The 13,339-nt window shown below is 39.6% G+C and overlaps 1 protein-coding gene and 1 long non-coding RNA gene across 9 annotated transcripts in view; one reads left to right on the forward strand and one right to left on the reverse strand.

Annotated features, from left to right (window-relative positions):
- dscaml1 (Down syndrome cell adhesion molecule like 1) overlaps nucleotides 1–8,442 on the forward strand; it is a 128,736-nt gene extending 120,294 nt beyond the window's left edge. For 4 of the 8 annotated variants that reach the window (XM_026282702.1, XM_026282705.1, XM_026282706.1 and 1 more), the window contains exons 25-33: nucleotides 1,172–1,360; nucleotides 3,405–3,692; nucleotides 3,964–4,119; nucleotides 5,127–5,157; nucleotides 5,325–5,446; nucleotides 5,540–5,692; nucleotides 5,788–5,982; nucleotides 6,124–6,435; nucleotides 7,014–8,442. In XM_026282702.1, coding sequence (XP_026138487.1) covers nucleotides 1,172–1,360; nucleotides 3,405–3,692; nucleotides 3,964–4,119; nucleotides 5,127–5,157; nucleotides 5,325–5,446; nucleotides 5,540–5,692; nucleotides 5,788–5,982; nucleotides 6,124–6,435; nucleotides 7,014–7,555 — 1,988 coding nt within the window. In that variant the 3' untranslated portion in view covers nucleotides 7,556–8,442. The remainder of the gene's footprint in view (nucleotides 1–1,171; nucleotides 1,361–3,404; nucleotides 3,693–3,963; nucleotides 4,120–5,126; nucleotides 5,158–5,324; nucleotides 5,447–5,539; nucleotides 5,693–5,787; nucleotides 5,983–6,123; nucleotides 6,436–7,013) is intronic. The other 4 variants (XM_026282703.1, XM_026282709.1, XM_026282710.1 and 1 more) reach the window with 2 other exon arrangements.
- On the reverse strand, nucleotides 2,434–8,513 carry LOC113115261 (uncharacterized). Its single transcript, XR_003293851.1, has 3 exons — nucleotides 8,439–8,513; nucleotides 5,319–5,409; nucleotides 2,434–2,905 (listed from the first exon to the last, which is right to left on the reverse strand). It is a non-coding gene; the product is annotated as an uncharacterized LOC113115261 (long non-coding RNA).
- Between the last annotated feature and the right edge of the window lie 4,826 nt (nucleotides 8,514–13,339).

A 13,339-nucleotide genomic window follows, 5' to 3' on the forward strand; every position in this document is an offset into this window, starting at 1 on the left:
CAAAGATCATGGGCATCCAGTATGAGTTTCTGGCCTTGACCCTTACGCACAGAGATCATTCCAGAGTCTCTGAATATTTGGATGATATAATGCACTGTAGATGATGATAACTTCAAACTCTCTGCATTTTTTCTCTGAGTAACTCCTTTCTGATATTGCTCCACTATTTTTCGCCACAGTTTTGGGGGAATTGGTGATCCTCTGCCCATCTTTACTTCTGAGAGACACTGCTACTCTGAGAGGCTCTTTTCATGCCAAATCATGTTGCCAATTGACCTAATAAGTTGCAGATTGGTCTTCCAGCTGTTCCTTATATGTACATTTAACTTTTCCGGCCTCTTATTCTTACCTGTCCCAACTTTTTTGGAATGTGTAGCTCTCATGAAATCCAAAATGTCTCACTTTCAACATTTGATAGGTCATCAATATATATTGTTAAGAAAATATAAATTTGAGATTTGTAAATTATTCCATTCCCTTTTTACTCACAATCTGTGCAGTGTCCCAACTTTTTTGGAATCGGATTTGTATATTGGGCTCCTCAAAGTAAAAGTCATTTCATTTTCTTTTCTCTATCTCCGAGGTTTCTTTACATTTTGCAGATGCTCACTTTTTTCTGTCTATCTTTCTGTCTTTCTTTCAGATTGTGATTTATCTGTCACATGTTACTGTCAAACTGCTTGCATCTCACAGTACATTTGAAAAACAAACAAAAAAAAAAACAAAAAAAAAACGTTGTCTGTGGTGTTTGTGTGTGTAAAGGTGGGGGGAAAATAAAGAGAATACAAGGCTGTCAGTGGATAAATCCTTCTGAAGTGACGCCCTTTATTTTGCCATCTGCCAAAGCCAAAATCAGACATCAAATTTGGGCCGCACCTAATGATGGGCGACGCCATATTGTGCATTTATTTGCATAACTGTGTAGTCAGCATTTCTCGCTCTGTCTGGGTTACTAATGGAGGTTTACAGCAATCTGATCTGCACTACATCTGAGATTGTTACTCTAAGATTAATCTGTAAGGTCAATGCGCCATCTGGTGGTGATGTTAAAAATGTTCTGAGTTAGGCTTGCAATGCCAACATGAGTTTGATTCCTAGGAATTGCATGAACTGATAATATCATTAATAAAATCCTATCAATAATACATTGCTTATGTGTGTGCAAATTCAGGTTTCGTGCTGCAGTATTCAGTAGATAACACTGAGGAGTGGAAGGATGTCTTCATTAGCTCCAGTGAACGATCTTTCAAGTTGGACAACCTGCGTTGTGGTACCTGGTACAAAGTCAAGCTTGCGGCAAAAAACAGTGTGGGAGCTGGTCGCATCAGCGAGATCATTGAGGCCAAGACTCACGGCAGAGGTGAGCAGATCTAGCTAAATGTTAGAGTTCTTGCAGCTTGTTTTCTTATATATATATATATATATATATATATATATATATATATATATATATATATATATATATAATTTGCTAAACAAGCTCATAGTGAAAAATATATTTTTATTCATAAAAACTACTGTTCAAAATATGAGGGTCTGTAGATTTTTTTGAAATAAGTCTTTTATACTCACCAAGCAAAATATTTTGAAATGTAATTGATTTAAATGTAATTAATTTCTGTGATGGCAAAGCACAATTTTCAGCTGCCATTAATCCATTCTTCAGTGTCACATGATCCTTCAGAAATCATTATAATAACTTCTGAATTTAATGCGTCCTTACGGAGTAATTTAATATATATATATATATATATATATATATATATATATATATATATATATATATATATATATATATATATATATATATATATATATACACACACACACATACATACATACACACACAAACACACACACACACACACACACACACACACATACATAAGGTTTGTACGGTAGTGAAATTAGATTATATGGGTGTAATGTAAACAATGCCACTGAACCGAACAGAACTTGCACATTTTTCTGTTTATTGATGTTAAAAATGGTTAATTATTGTCATGTTTTGGCTGTACTAATCAGTCGGACCGGCAAAACATTTAGAATACTATAGTTATAAGTTAAAGGGGTGGTTGATTGCGATTTTCACTTTTTTAACGTAAGTTTGTTTGTAACGTTGCTGTTTGAGCATGAACAATATCTGCAAAGTTGCAGCACTGAAAGTTCAATGCAAATGGAGATATCATCTTTTAAAATTCTGGCAGTTTAATGCCTACAAAAACAGCTGGTTAGGGACTACCACAAGCTTCTTCCCGGATCCGTTACGTCACAAACTCCCCCGCCCCTGGGAGCACACAACAAAGGGGCGAGGCCATGTTGTGCTGCTTTAGTTAAGAGGAAGAGAAAACTAGGTGTGCACGATAAAATCTGTGCATATATGAATCGCGATTCTGTCTACTAACGATTCTAATGGATTCACAAGTTTCAAAACCCAGTGTTCTAAAGCAGCGGTTCTCAATCCTGTTCCTCACATTTCCCTGCTCTGCCTCTCTCTCTCTCTCTCAATCAGATCCTCAGATCAGCTCCAACAAACTATTCCATTTATACACTTATTTTCACAAAGCAATGAGAAGCGTTATACATGGTCGCGTGTACGTTGCTGTGCTGTATATAAGCTTTAATCTGAATAAAACCGTATATTAAAAGCGGTTTTATCAAAAGAAGTAGCATTTATAAACAACAGCGCATCTAAAAAAGTGTGAGACAACAACAAAACAACATACCATTAACAGTCGTGCTTGCACAGGTTTGGCACAATCCTCTTCATTAATATTCTCTGCATCTCAATTGTGCTCAAATAGATAAGCAATATAGAAGATGTCATTGTTTACAATACAACCGGAGCACATTCTGATCTTGAGGGGTGGGATGTACAGATGCGCTCGAGGCGGTTTATTCAAGCCTAGAAAAAAAAACAGTAAACCACCCCTTTAAAACAAATCAAGGAGAACATTGCAAGAAAAAAAAGGCATTTATGGTTGGCCAAACTGAACCAGGATTTACAGGGTAAGAATATTGACAATATTCCTGTTTGTTCTCATCATTGCTTGCCACGCAGGGAAAATATTTGGTTAATATCTTGACTTATACTGCTCGTATGGATCTTTTTTCACCCATTAACTTTTAGTTCAAATATCATGCCCTTTATAACTTGACAAGTCCTGCGCTATATGATTAAGCAACTTACATACAGTTATTTTTCAAGGTTTAGACAGAATAAATTAATCGAACAACATCTTCAGTAGTACAGTATCCTTGCAATCTATGCTGTAGTTTACATCTTAGTATATCCGATATGTCTGCGCATCTGGGTAACAGACCAATCTGTGATGTAGGTACAAGCACTCTATACATTACACATTAATATAGATTTGTAAAATGTTATCTTTCTTGTTTTGCAGAGCCGCAGTTCAATAAAGACCAGCCCCTCTTCACTCACATCAACTCCACCCACGCCCGCCTCAACCTGCAGGGCTGGACGAGCGGCGGCTGCCCCATCACTGCTGTCCTGCTAGAGTTCCGCCCCAAAGGCACCTGGGCTTGGCAGAGCGTGCGCACCAATGCCTCAGCTGACATATTCCTCGCCGAGTTGCGTGAGGCCACTTGGTATGAGCTAAAGATGAAGACATGCAACAGCGCCGGGTGTGGAAACCAGAGCTCCCAGTTTGCCACCCTGGATTATGACGGTAGTAAGTTTACAAGCAAGAGAGAGTTTAATTTCCCATAACTCTGTCACCATTAGTCAGGTCACTCAATTTTCATTCAGTAATTGTTCGGATGTACAAATATATTTCCTCCAGGGCCAGGGCATGTAATAGAGGACAAAAGAAAAGGACATGAACAATTAGCAGCTAAATCAATTAATTAGGCTGTTTTTAGGCCCGAATCTTAGAGATAAGAGGCCTTGACGTGAGCTTTATCTCGATCTTTGTACTTATCTCTATTGCCTTTCCTCCACAGGCACTATTCCACCTATTAAGTCAGCACGAGGGGAAGGGGATGATGTTAAAAAGCTTTTCTCTATCGGCTGCCCTGTCATCCTCGTCACACTGGGCATGGCCCTACTTTTCATAATTCGCAAGAAACGCAAAGAAAAGAGACTCAAGAGACTTAGAGGTGAGAGGAAATAGGCAGAAAATTTATAAAATGCTGTTTGAATAGAATATTAAATATACAGTGGCGGCCAAACTTGTTAGAACACTGCATATTGAAGAGGTTTCACTGGTTTTTGTTGAATTGACCATTACAATAGCCATCAAGTGAACTATTTCCGAAACTATCTGCGATGGAAGGAATCTGCTCGAACATTGAAAATGATGGACTGGCAACTCAAAGTCCGGTCACCCTGATTTTGCCAAGACACACATGTTCCTGGATCAACATATTTTGTTGATCCTGGATCAACATTACTGTCCAAAAATACAGACTTAACCCAATCCCTACCCCTTAACCTAACCTTACCCATAATTTATTCCTAAAATCAGAAATGATAGATGATTAACAAGGGTGTAGAAGCACCTAATCCTGATAGTAAACCTGAAGCTGACATTTTCTGAAAAATGATATCTCAATTCTGATTGGTTGATTGGAATGTTGTTCCAGGATAAAAAAGGATGTTGATCCAGCAACATGTTGTACTTGGTGAAATCACGTTCACCTCAAAGTCCAGACCTCAACTCCATCGAGCAAATTTGGGGCGAGTTGGAAAATAAACTGGACAGATCTATTATACATGGCTGAAGTTGCAGAAGGCATGGGATTACATTAGTGTTAAAGTTCTCAGGAAACATATTGACATTATGCCAGTGTCAGAGAGATGTGCTGCTGTAATTGCTGCAAAAATATTGCTATCAAATATTAAAGTTAAAAGTGGATAAAGAACATACGACTCACTTCAACAGATATTTGTTGTGCTCAGAGCAACCACCTGCATGTTTCGTGAACATTATGAAATGAAATCATGTTTTGGAGACAACAAAAAGGTCAATTTCAGATATGTCAGGTGTTCTTACAATTTTGGCCAATACTGTATAGTATCTATTTTTTCAATTTTTTGCATTTCATATTTATATTAGACATTTCCAGAATCATCAGAATAAAATTACTCTCATTTCCATCTGTAGATGCTAAGAGCTTGGCTGAGATGCTCATCAGGTAAGGATATATTTAGAAGTCTGTGTACAGATTAAACTCCAGAATTAAAACTCAAACCTTAAACTCAAAATTAATTCCTTAATTTGTGTTTAAGGAAGTGGCAGTGGCAATACATTTTTCCCCTCTGTGTTTGTGTGTGTCTGTCTGTGGTTGTTTTGTACCTGGAGCAGTAAGAACAATCGAAGTTTTGACACTCCTGTGAAAGGCCCACCTCAGGGACCCCGACTGCACATAGACATCCCCCGCGTGCAACTGCTCATCGAGGACAAAGAGGGAATCAAGCAGATAGGTCAGTGTTTTTCATATGTGTTTGCATATATGCAAATCATATGTTATTGCAATATATATAGGCATGTGTGTATTTCTCTTTTGTGTGTGATAGGTGAAGACAAGGCCACCATCCCTGTGACAGACACTGAGTTCAGCCAATCAGTGAACCCTCAAAGCTTCTGTACGGGTGTGTCTGTGCACCACCCCGCCCTCATCCAAAACACAGGACCTTTGATTGACATGTCAGACATCAGGCCGGGCACCAGTATGTCACACCTACTCACCCACTCATTCCATAACAGATGGAAGATGGTATAATTAGTGAGTGTTTCATACTCTCTCTGATATTACTTTTCTCAGATCCAGTATCGAGGAAGAGCGTGAAGTCTGCGCACAGCACGAGAAACCGCTATTCCAGCCAGTGGACTCTGACTAAATGCCAGGCGTCCACACCTGCTCGCACTCTCACCTCAGATTGGCGGACAGTGGGCTCCCAGCATGGCATCACGGTCACAGAGAGTGACAGCTACAGTGCCAGCCTGTCTCAGGACACAGGTCCACACACTTCCATTTCAGATTTTAAGAATATTTATGGTTCCATTATCTAGAATTGGTATTATTCCAGTCAAAACTTTCGACAGAAAGGGTCATCATATGAAGAGTGTTAACACTCATTCTGTCCTCTCCTGTGCTCAGATAAGGGACGAAACAGTATGGTGTCCACAGAGAGTGCGTCTTCCACCTACGAGGAGCTGGCCCGAGCTTATGAACATGCTAAGCTGGAGGAGCACCTGCAGCATGCCAAGTTCGAGATCACCGAGTGTTTTATCTCTGACAGCTCCTCTGATCAGATGACCACAGGCACCAACGATAATGCAGACAGCATGACCTCTATGAGCACACCATCCGAACCAGGCATCTGTCGCTTCACTGCCTCTCCGCCCAAACCGCAGGATTACGACCGCGGCAAAAACGTTGCAGTGCCCATTCCCCACCGCGCCAACAAGAGTGAGTTGACAACACATTTTGGGGATGTTAGACATTTATTGTTGGAGCTGTAATTTCCAAACGAACAACAAAACCAGTCACAAGGGTCAGTTTTTTTTTTACTGAAAACATCTGAAAGCTGAGTAAATAAGCTTTAAATTGATGCATAAGACGATATTTGGCTGAGATACAACTATTTGAAAATCTGGAATCTGAGGGTGCAAAAATATTGAGAAAATTGCCTTTAAAGTTGTCCAAACTAAGTCCTTAGCGACACATATTACTAATCAGAATTACGTTTTAATATACTTGCGCAAGGAAATTTACAAAATATTATTATAAACCATGATCTTTACTTATCTTAATGATTAGATTATTAATTCTAATTATTATTATTTTTTTTTTCAGATTTTAATAAATCCTAATAATTTTTGGCCCGTAATAATTTAATAAAAGTATTCATTTTGACCCATACAATGCATTGCTGACTATTGCTACAAATATATCCGTGTGACTTGGTTTTGTGTATCTATAAAATAGCCTCCAACTAAAGAAGCTGCAATTCAACTGTTTTACTGACACTTGTCTCTGTCCTACAGGTGAGTACTGTAACCTCCCCCTCTACATGAAGACCGACCCTTTCTTCCGGAAACAGGCGGAGCTGCACGACCCCTGTCCTGTGGTCCCGCCTCGCGAGGCCTCCATTCGGAGCCTTGCCGCCCGGGCCTACCACACACAGGGCCGCCACATGACATTAGACCCCTCCAAGCAGCAGGCCCTAACGCTGGGCCACGGTGGCCTGAGCAGCCTGACCAGCCTGACCAGCTCAGGGGCCTCTGGTACATCGGGCCCAGCTTCAAGCGGGGCCGCTGGGAGCTCCAGCATCAGCTCAGGCACAGCCACCCTGCCCCAGAGGACTCTAACCATGCCCAGCACCTCCTCCACCTCCTCGGCCCCAAGCGGGGCAGCTGCCGCTGGAGCAGGAGCCAGCTCGAGCTCCACGGGAGGCAGCGGCCCGACGCCTGGCAGTTCCAAGGTTGGGGGATCCAGAGACTCTCTGCTCGAGAGCAGCTCGTCCGGCCTGGGCAGACTGCAAAAGCAGAATGCTGGGGCGTACTCCAAATCCTACACTCTGGTGTAGCTCACACACATACAGTACGTTCCCATACTCCTGGAGTCTGGGCAGGGGCGGAAATGAACAATGGCGGGACAGGGGTCTCTCTTTTTTCCTCTCTGTTACCTTTTTTTTTCTTTACTTTTTTTATTCTTCTGCTCAAGCTTTTTTGTCTGGCCTTCTCCAGGATTAAATATGCCAAACCCCAGGACCCTTTCTCCCAATTTTGTCTTTTTTTTTTTCTTTGTCTTACGTTTTGTTCTTCTCTCTCACTTTCTCCCCCTCTATCCTTTCTCTTCTCTCTGTCAAAGACACCTTGGACCTTATGCACGAAATGCTTTCCATGTGCACTTGTTAATTTGATTTCTCGACTTCGGAAAATAGGAAAAAAAAGGTTTTAAGAGATATATTGTTTCACATTAACCTGTCTAGATGTTTTTAGGCTGTCAAAAAAAGTGTCTCTTTTTATGTCGCTCATACTGCAACGCATTGCCTCGGAAAGCTTATGCATAAACAAATTCACCATGGTGTACACCTTCCGCCCCTCCTGATCCACAATGGTCTGGAAAAACAGCTCGAAGACGAAAGTCTCGACCGCCTGAATCGAGTCTGGGATTTTTTTCATGCAATTGATGACACAGTATAGAGTGTTACTGACTATTTTGTAAACAAACAAGAAAGAAAAAAAAAACGCGAAAAAAAAATGTCTGGAGCCATTTTCACTGCGGATGTATGGTTACTGTACTTTTATTTTTTTGTTCGGTTTTCTATTTTTCGAAATTTTGAACTTCAGCACTAAGGAGGGCCGGGTGGACCCACTGAGCTTTCTAAAGCTTGTGTACATGGTGTGTGTGTGTGCATGTGTATGTATATGTGTAAATATATATGTATACATGTGGCCAGCACACACCTTTAAAGGACCTCTCGACCAAGCCTGCGTGCTTGGTCTCTTGGCATCGGATCGGCTTGGAGACGCCAAGTGCCGCCCACTGAGCAACAAGGTCTAGAGTCCATCTGAAAAGAGGGGACAAGTTGGAGAGAGTATGTAAAAGGGTGGACACATCTCCCTTCTCTTCTCTCTCGACTCCCTTCGATATGAAAGAAAGGCTCTTGTTTTGCTGTTTGTTTGTTCGATTGTTTGTGTTTGATGCCATATACTTATCACCCCTCCTTCCCCACCCAGACCTCCCCCAAAAATGTTACCACTTTCTCTGTCTCACTGTGAACGCCTAACAGCCTCTCCTGGAGGGACCGAGCACAGGCAGAAAGGCGGGAAGAGGGCAGAGAGGTAGGGAGGAATTAGAGGCAGATGGGCCCGTGAACAGAGAGGGAGAGATATCTGCTGTCGCTGTGTAGCTTTTCTGCGTTTGTTCATCGTTTCTCTTTATTCTTTGCTTTCCTTCCCCACATGAAGACTCTAGCGGTCGTTCCTATTCGAAGGTCTTAGAGACTCTAGCTTTAGGTAGCGCAGGGGTGAATAAAGGAGGGAATGAGTGAAATGTAGGAGGGGAAGGTTTCATTCAACCCCTAAATGGATCGAAATGCCTCTCAAGCCTCCTTCGTTCACTCGGTTTCCAAAGCAAACCCCCATCACAGAGAAACTTCCAAAAATCGACAAACTCTCCCAATGATTTCAATGGAAAAAAAAGTACTACATCAGGGCTCCTGCAATACAAAAGAAAAAAAAAAAGAAAAGAAAATATATTGCAATGTTTGTTGTCAAAATATATACATATATATTTCTATCTAAAGATATAGTAAATATATACGTGGTGAGAGCAGAGATTTAATGCCATATCTAATTGAAAAAGAAAAATTTTATTTTAAAAAAGATTTGAAGACAATCGCTCAGTGGGAGCTGCAGCAGTAAGCGAGAGGAGGTGTCGATCAAGAAACGCTGAGATAAACGGGTAACATAACTAAGAGAGATTGAAAAAGAACGGCAGAGGGTGTGTTTCGACATGCCGTGGTTAGGAATTCTGGGGAAAGATCATTAAAGGTTCCCAAACTAACTTCCTGTCATTGTTATAATCAGCCGGGCTGCAAGGTGCAACACCCTGTATGGTATGAAGGAGATATTTATGGACATTTCCGAACACACTCTCTACAGTTGCTTGGAAACAATGGAAATTTGCCACTGCAACTCCAGCTCATAGATGGACATCTGTGAGTGCCATCTGAATCCATGCACCATCTCTACTGGCCAATGAATAGTTTAAAATACCCACAGTGCTTTGAGACCTTTCCATCAGGTCCCTAAAGAGACAGTTCACCCAAAAACTAAAATTCGGTCATTATTTACTTACCCTCGTGTTGTTCCAAACCAGCATTATTTCTTCTGCGGAACACAGGAGTGCCTTGTCCATACAGTGAAAGTAGAGGTGTCGCAATATACTGGTATTGGCGATAAGTGAAATATTGCTATGGTATTACCAGGAATAATCCAGCACCAGTAATATCAGGTTGATACTCCAACATAGTGTATTGCACCTTAACGCTGGTTGCCACCCATCATAAAATGGAAACAAGAAGATGATGCGTTGTTTAAAAGTAATAGAAAAATTAAAATAGAATTGGCAGTAACAGGTCTAAATGAACAAAATCTAGACCCCACTGACTTTCATTGTATGGAATAATTGATGAATAGTGAATAGATAGTGAATGATGACAAAATGTAAATTTTGAGTGAACTATTCCTTTAAGTTGAGATTGCTCCTGTGTTATAAAAAATTCAAGCTTTCAGCGCGTCTGATAGTTCAGATCTTATTTATCAGGGGAAAGATTGCTACATTTATGTACTGCATATTTATTGATGTGTTAGAACACAACCCCTGCAGACTTCAGCACAGGAAATAGCACGCATTTATCGTTTGTACAAAAGGATTCAGTTTCATGCAGCCGCCTGAACATATCTCATGTTAGGAAGACCTGACACAACAAATCCTAAGGTACAGAGTAGGGACATGTCGTGTTGGATTTAAAACCGAGCGGATTGAACGATAATATATCTGTTTGTGGCATATGAAAAAAAAAAATATAATAATCTGTTTGATTTACCAGGAGATGTTTTATTGGTGGCTTGATAAATTAGGATTGTGTTACAGTGTACCCAAGTTGTGTAAGATAAATAAATTTGATCACCCAGATCCAGCCCAAACTTCAGATAGAGTTGCGAAGAATGTGGACTTGTTTTAAAAACAGTGAAAGACGTACGTGTTCCTCTTATTGCTGCTCAAATGCCCACTGACTGGGTTATTAAGTCTGTCTGATGGCAGACATGCCCAGTGGATTTTGCCATGAACGTTTCATTAGAATTAGACCGATATCTATATCAGTATTCATGCCTGTTCAGGTGAAACATCTTGTGAAAATATTCCCTTGACCACCCCAGAAAGCCCCCACGTCCCATGTTTTCGACTTAAAATGAATTCGATTTATTTTTTCTCTGTTGAATTCTTTATGAAAATAGATGTATTCAACTTGGTTTTTGTTTGGTTTTATGATGATTTGTGTTGAAAAGAAAATGCAGTTGTGTTGCGCAATGGGGCAGGCCTGTTTAGCCAGTCGAATCAGGGACCCCCAAGCTCCAACCAATCATAGGAGAAGCTGTGTGGATACTGGGCGGAGTCAGGAACAGAACTCCATCCCCACACGCCTGTTTCCCTGCCCGAATGATCCGATTAGCCCCTTTTCCTCAACCAATAAAAATTCCTGCTATACCCAAGACTTCCCTGTCAGCATAATTTCTAATCTACAAATAAAGACTCTTGTATATATGAAACTGTTTTGTATAAATAATTACTATTTTCGACATCTCCATTAGCAACCAGAGCACAATTATAAGTCTGGTTATAACTTTAAATGTGAGGGGATTAAAAAGACAAAAATAGTATAAAATCTAACAAAAAATACTTTACACCTTGAGTTTTGAATGGGGCACATAAACATAAACCCAGACCAGATGTCTGGCGTTTGATTTATTTTCTCCTTTTTATAATTTGTCTTATGCTTTTATTCATTTATGTTGTTGGCTGTTTTGTTTGTTTTTACTTTTGTTTTGTTTTGTTTCTACCTTTTTATTTAACTTGATGAAAAATGGCATTGCATGCTCTGAATATTTTGCTGGTTATTAAAAGAAAAAGGAAAAGGAGACACATAACTAAAAGGGAAAAAAGTTTTAAAAATAAATAAATAAATAAAATGCGAAGGGGATTCCTAAACTTTTATGGAAAAGTTGCTTCAATTTGCAATTGCTTGTGTTTAAATATACATTTTTTTTTTCTATGAAAACAAAACAAAAACAGAAAAAGAGTACTCCAACACCTTGTGCAATAAAGCTATCTTTCTATGAATGATGAATGGTGGATGTTCTTTGTGTGATTTTTTTATTATATATATATATAAAAAATAAATAGTACATTTATTTATCCCTACATTTTACATAATAAATACCGAAAACAACTGTAGCACTTGTTTTCAGTAGTGCAATTGTAATGCCAGAGATGCAAACGGGTGGGGTGGGGGGGTGGGGGTACTCAATTGAAGTTACTTTATAGTAACTACTTTTGTAATATATATTACTTCATGTAAAAAAATACATATTGTTAAAAAAGAAAATAATAATAATAAATAAAGAAATAAAATAACATTGTTCCAACATTTTACAAAAATCAAGATTCAATATATTTGGTCAAAATCCCTTGTTAAAAAATATGTGCCATGCTATGCAGGCTATTTAAGACAACATTGACTGATTAGACGGCAATGCTGACCTAAAATGCAAAATGTTTGCCTTCTCACTCTTCACTCTCAGACCTCAAATACATAAATGATTACCCTTTTTAGATGTAGTTTAGTAAAGAAAATGATATACAACATTAACTAGCAGTTGCCAAGTGGTCATACTTTTCCAATACAAATAAGACAAATCTACCTTCTCATAACTGAATATAAAAAGTTATGAACAGTCCACAATAGGGGTGTCGCGATATACCGGTATTGATGATTACCGTGATATTCAAGAAATTAAATATTGACATCATGTTAATTTAGGGTGTGATGATATACTGGTATTGGTGATAACCACAATATTTAAAATGCCTCCAGATCCCTCACACTCGTCTAAAGACGAGAGGAAATAGAGCATTCAAAGTGGCTGGTCATACTCTCTGGAACGACTTACTATCTCATATTAGAATGGCCTCTAAAAAATTCGTTTTTAGACCAGATTTAAACAGGTATAGTGGATACCTGTTTAAATCTGGTCTAAAAAATTATCTTTTTCACTTTGGCATTCAATCATTTTGTTATAGTCATGTGTATTTAGCATTATGCCATTAATATTTTACGGATTGTATTTGTGCTATTGACAGTGTGCAGCACTTTGGTCGGCTAATAATCTTGAACTTAAATGTTTAGCCATGCCACTGCTGATCTTTGAACTAATCAATTATGTTACAATTTAACAGCACTTATTATGAATTTCACTGACATTACAGTAGAGTCGCTTTGTGAAAAAATCTAAATGGTTAATTGTGTATATAGTAAGACAGAAACTCACCTGGGGGGTATTCCAGAAAGCGTCTCGGTTACGTCTGTAACCTCGGTTCCCCGAGAAGGGAACGAGACGATGCGTCGATAACGCTTTGGGAACGCATTCTGCGTGAGTGCGTCTGAAGCCTCCATGTCAACTAGTCCAATGGCGAGAGTGAGCGTCAGGAGTGACGTCACGACCAGGAATTGATAAAAACCCCAACCGGAGCAACCGGTGTTAGCTTCGACAGTGCCGAAGCAAGTCGATCACAGGAACGA

Source organism: Carassius auratus, chromosome 15, assembly GCF_003368295.1.
Source record: "Carassius auratus strain Wakin chromosome 15, ASM336829v1, whole genome shotgun sequence".
NCBI classification, from domain to species: Eukaryota; Metazoa; Chordata; class Actinopteri; order Cypriniformes; family Cyprinidae; genus Carassius; species Carassius auratus.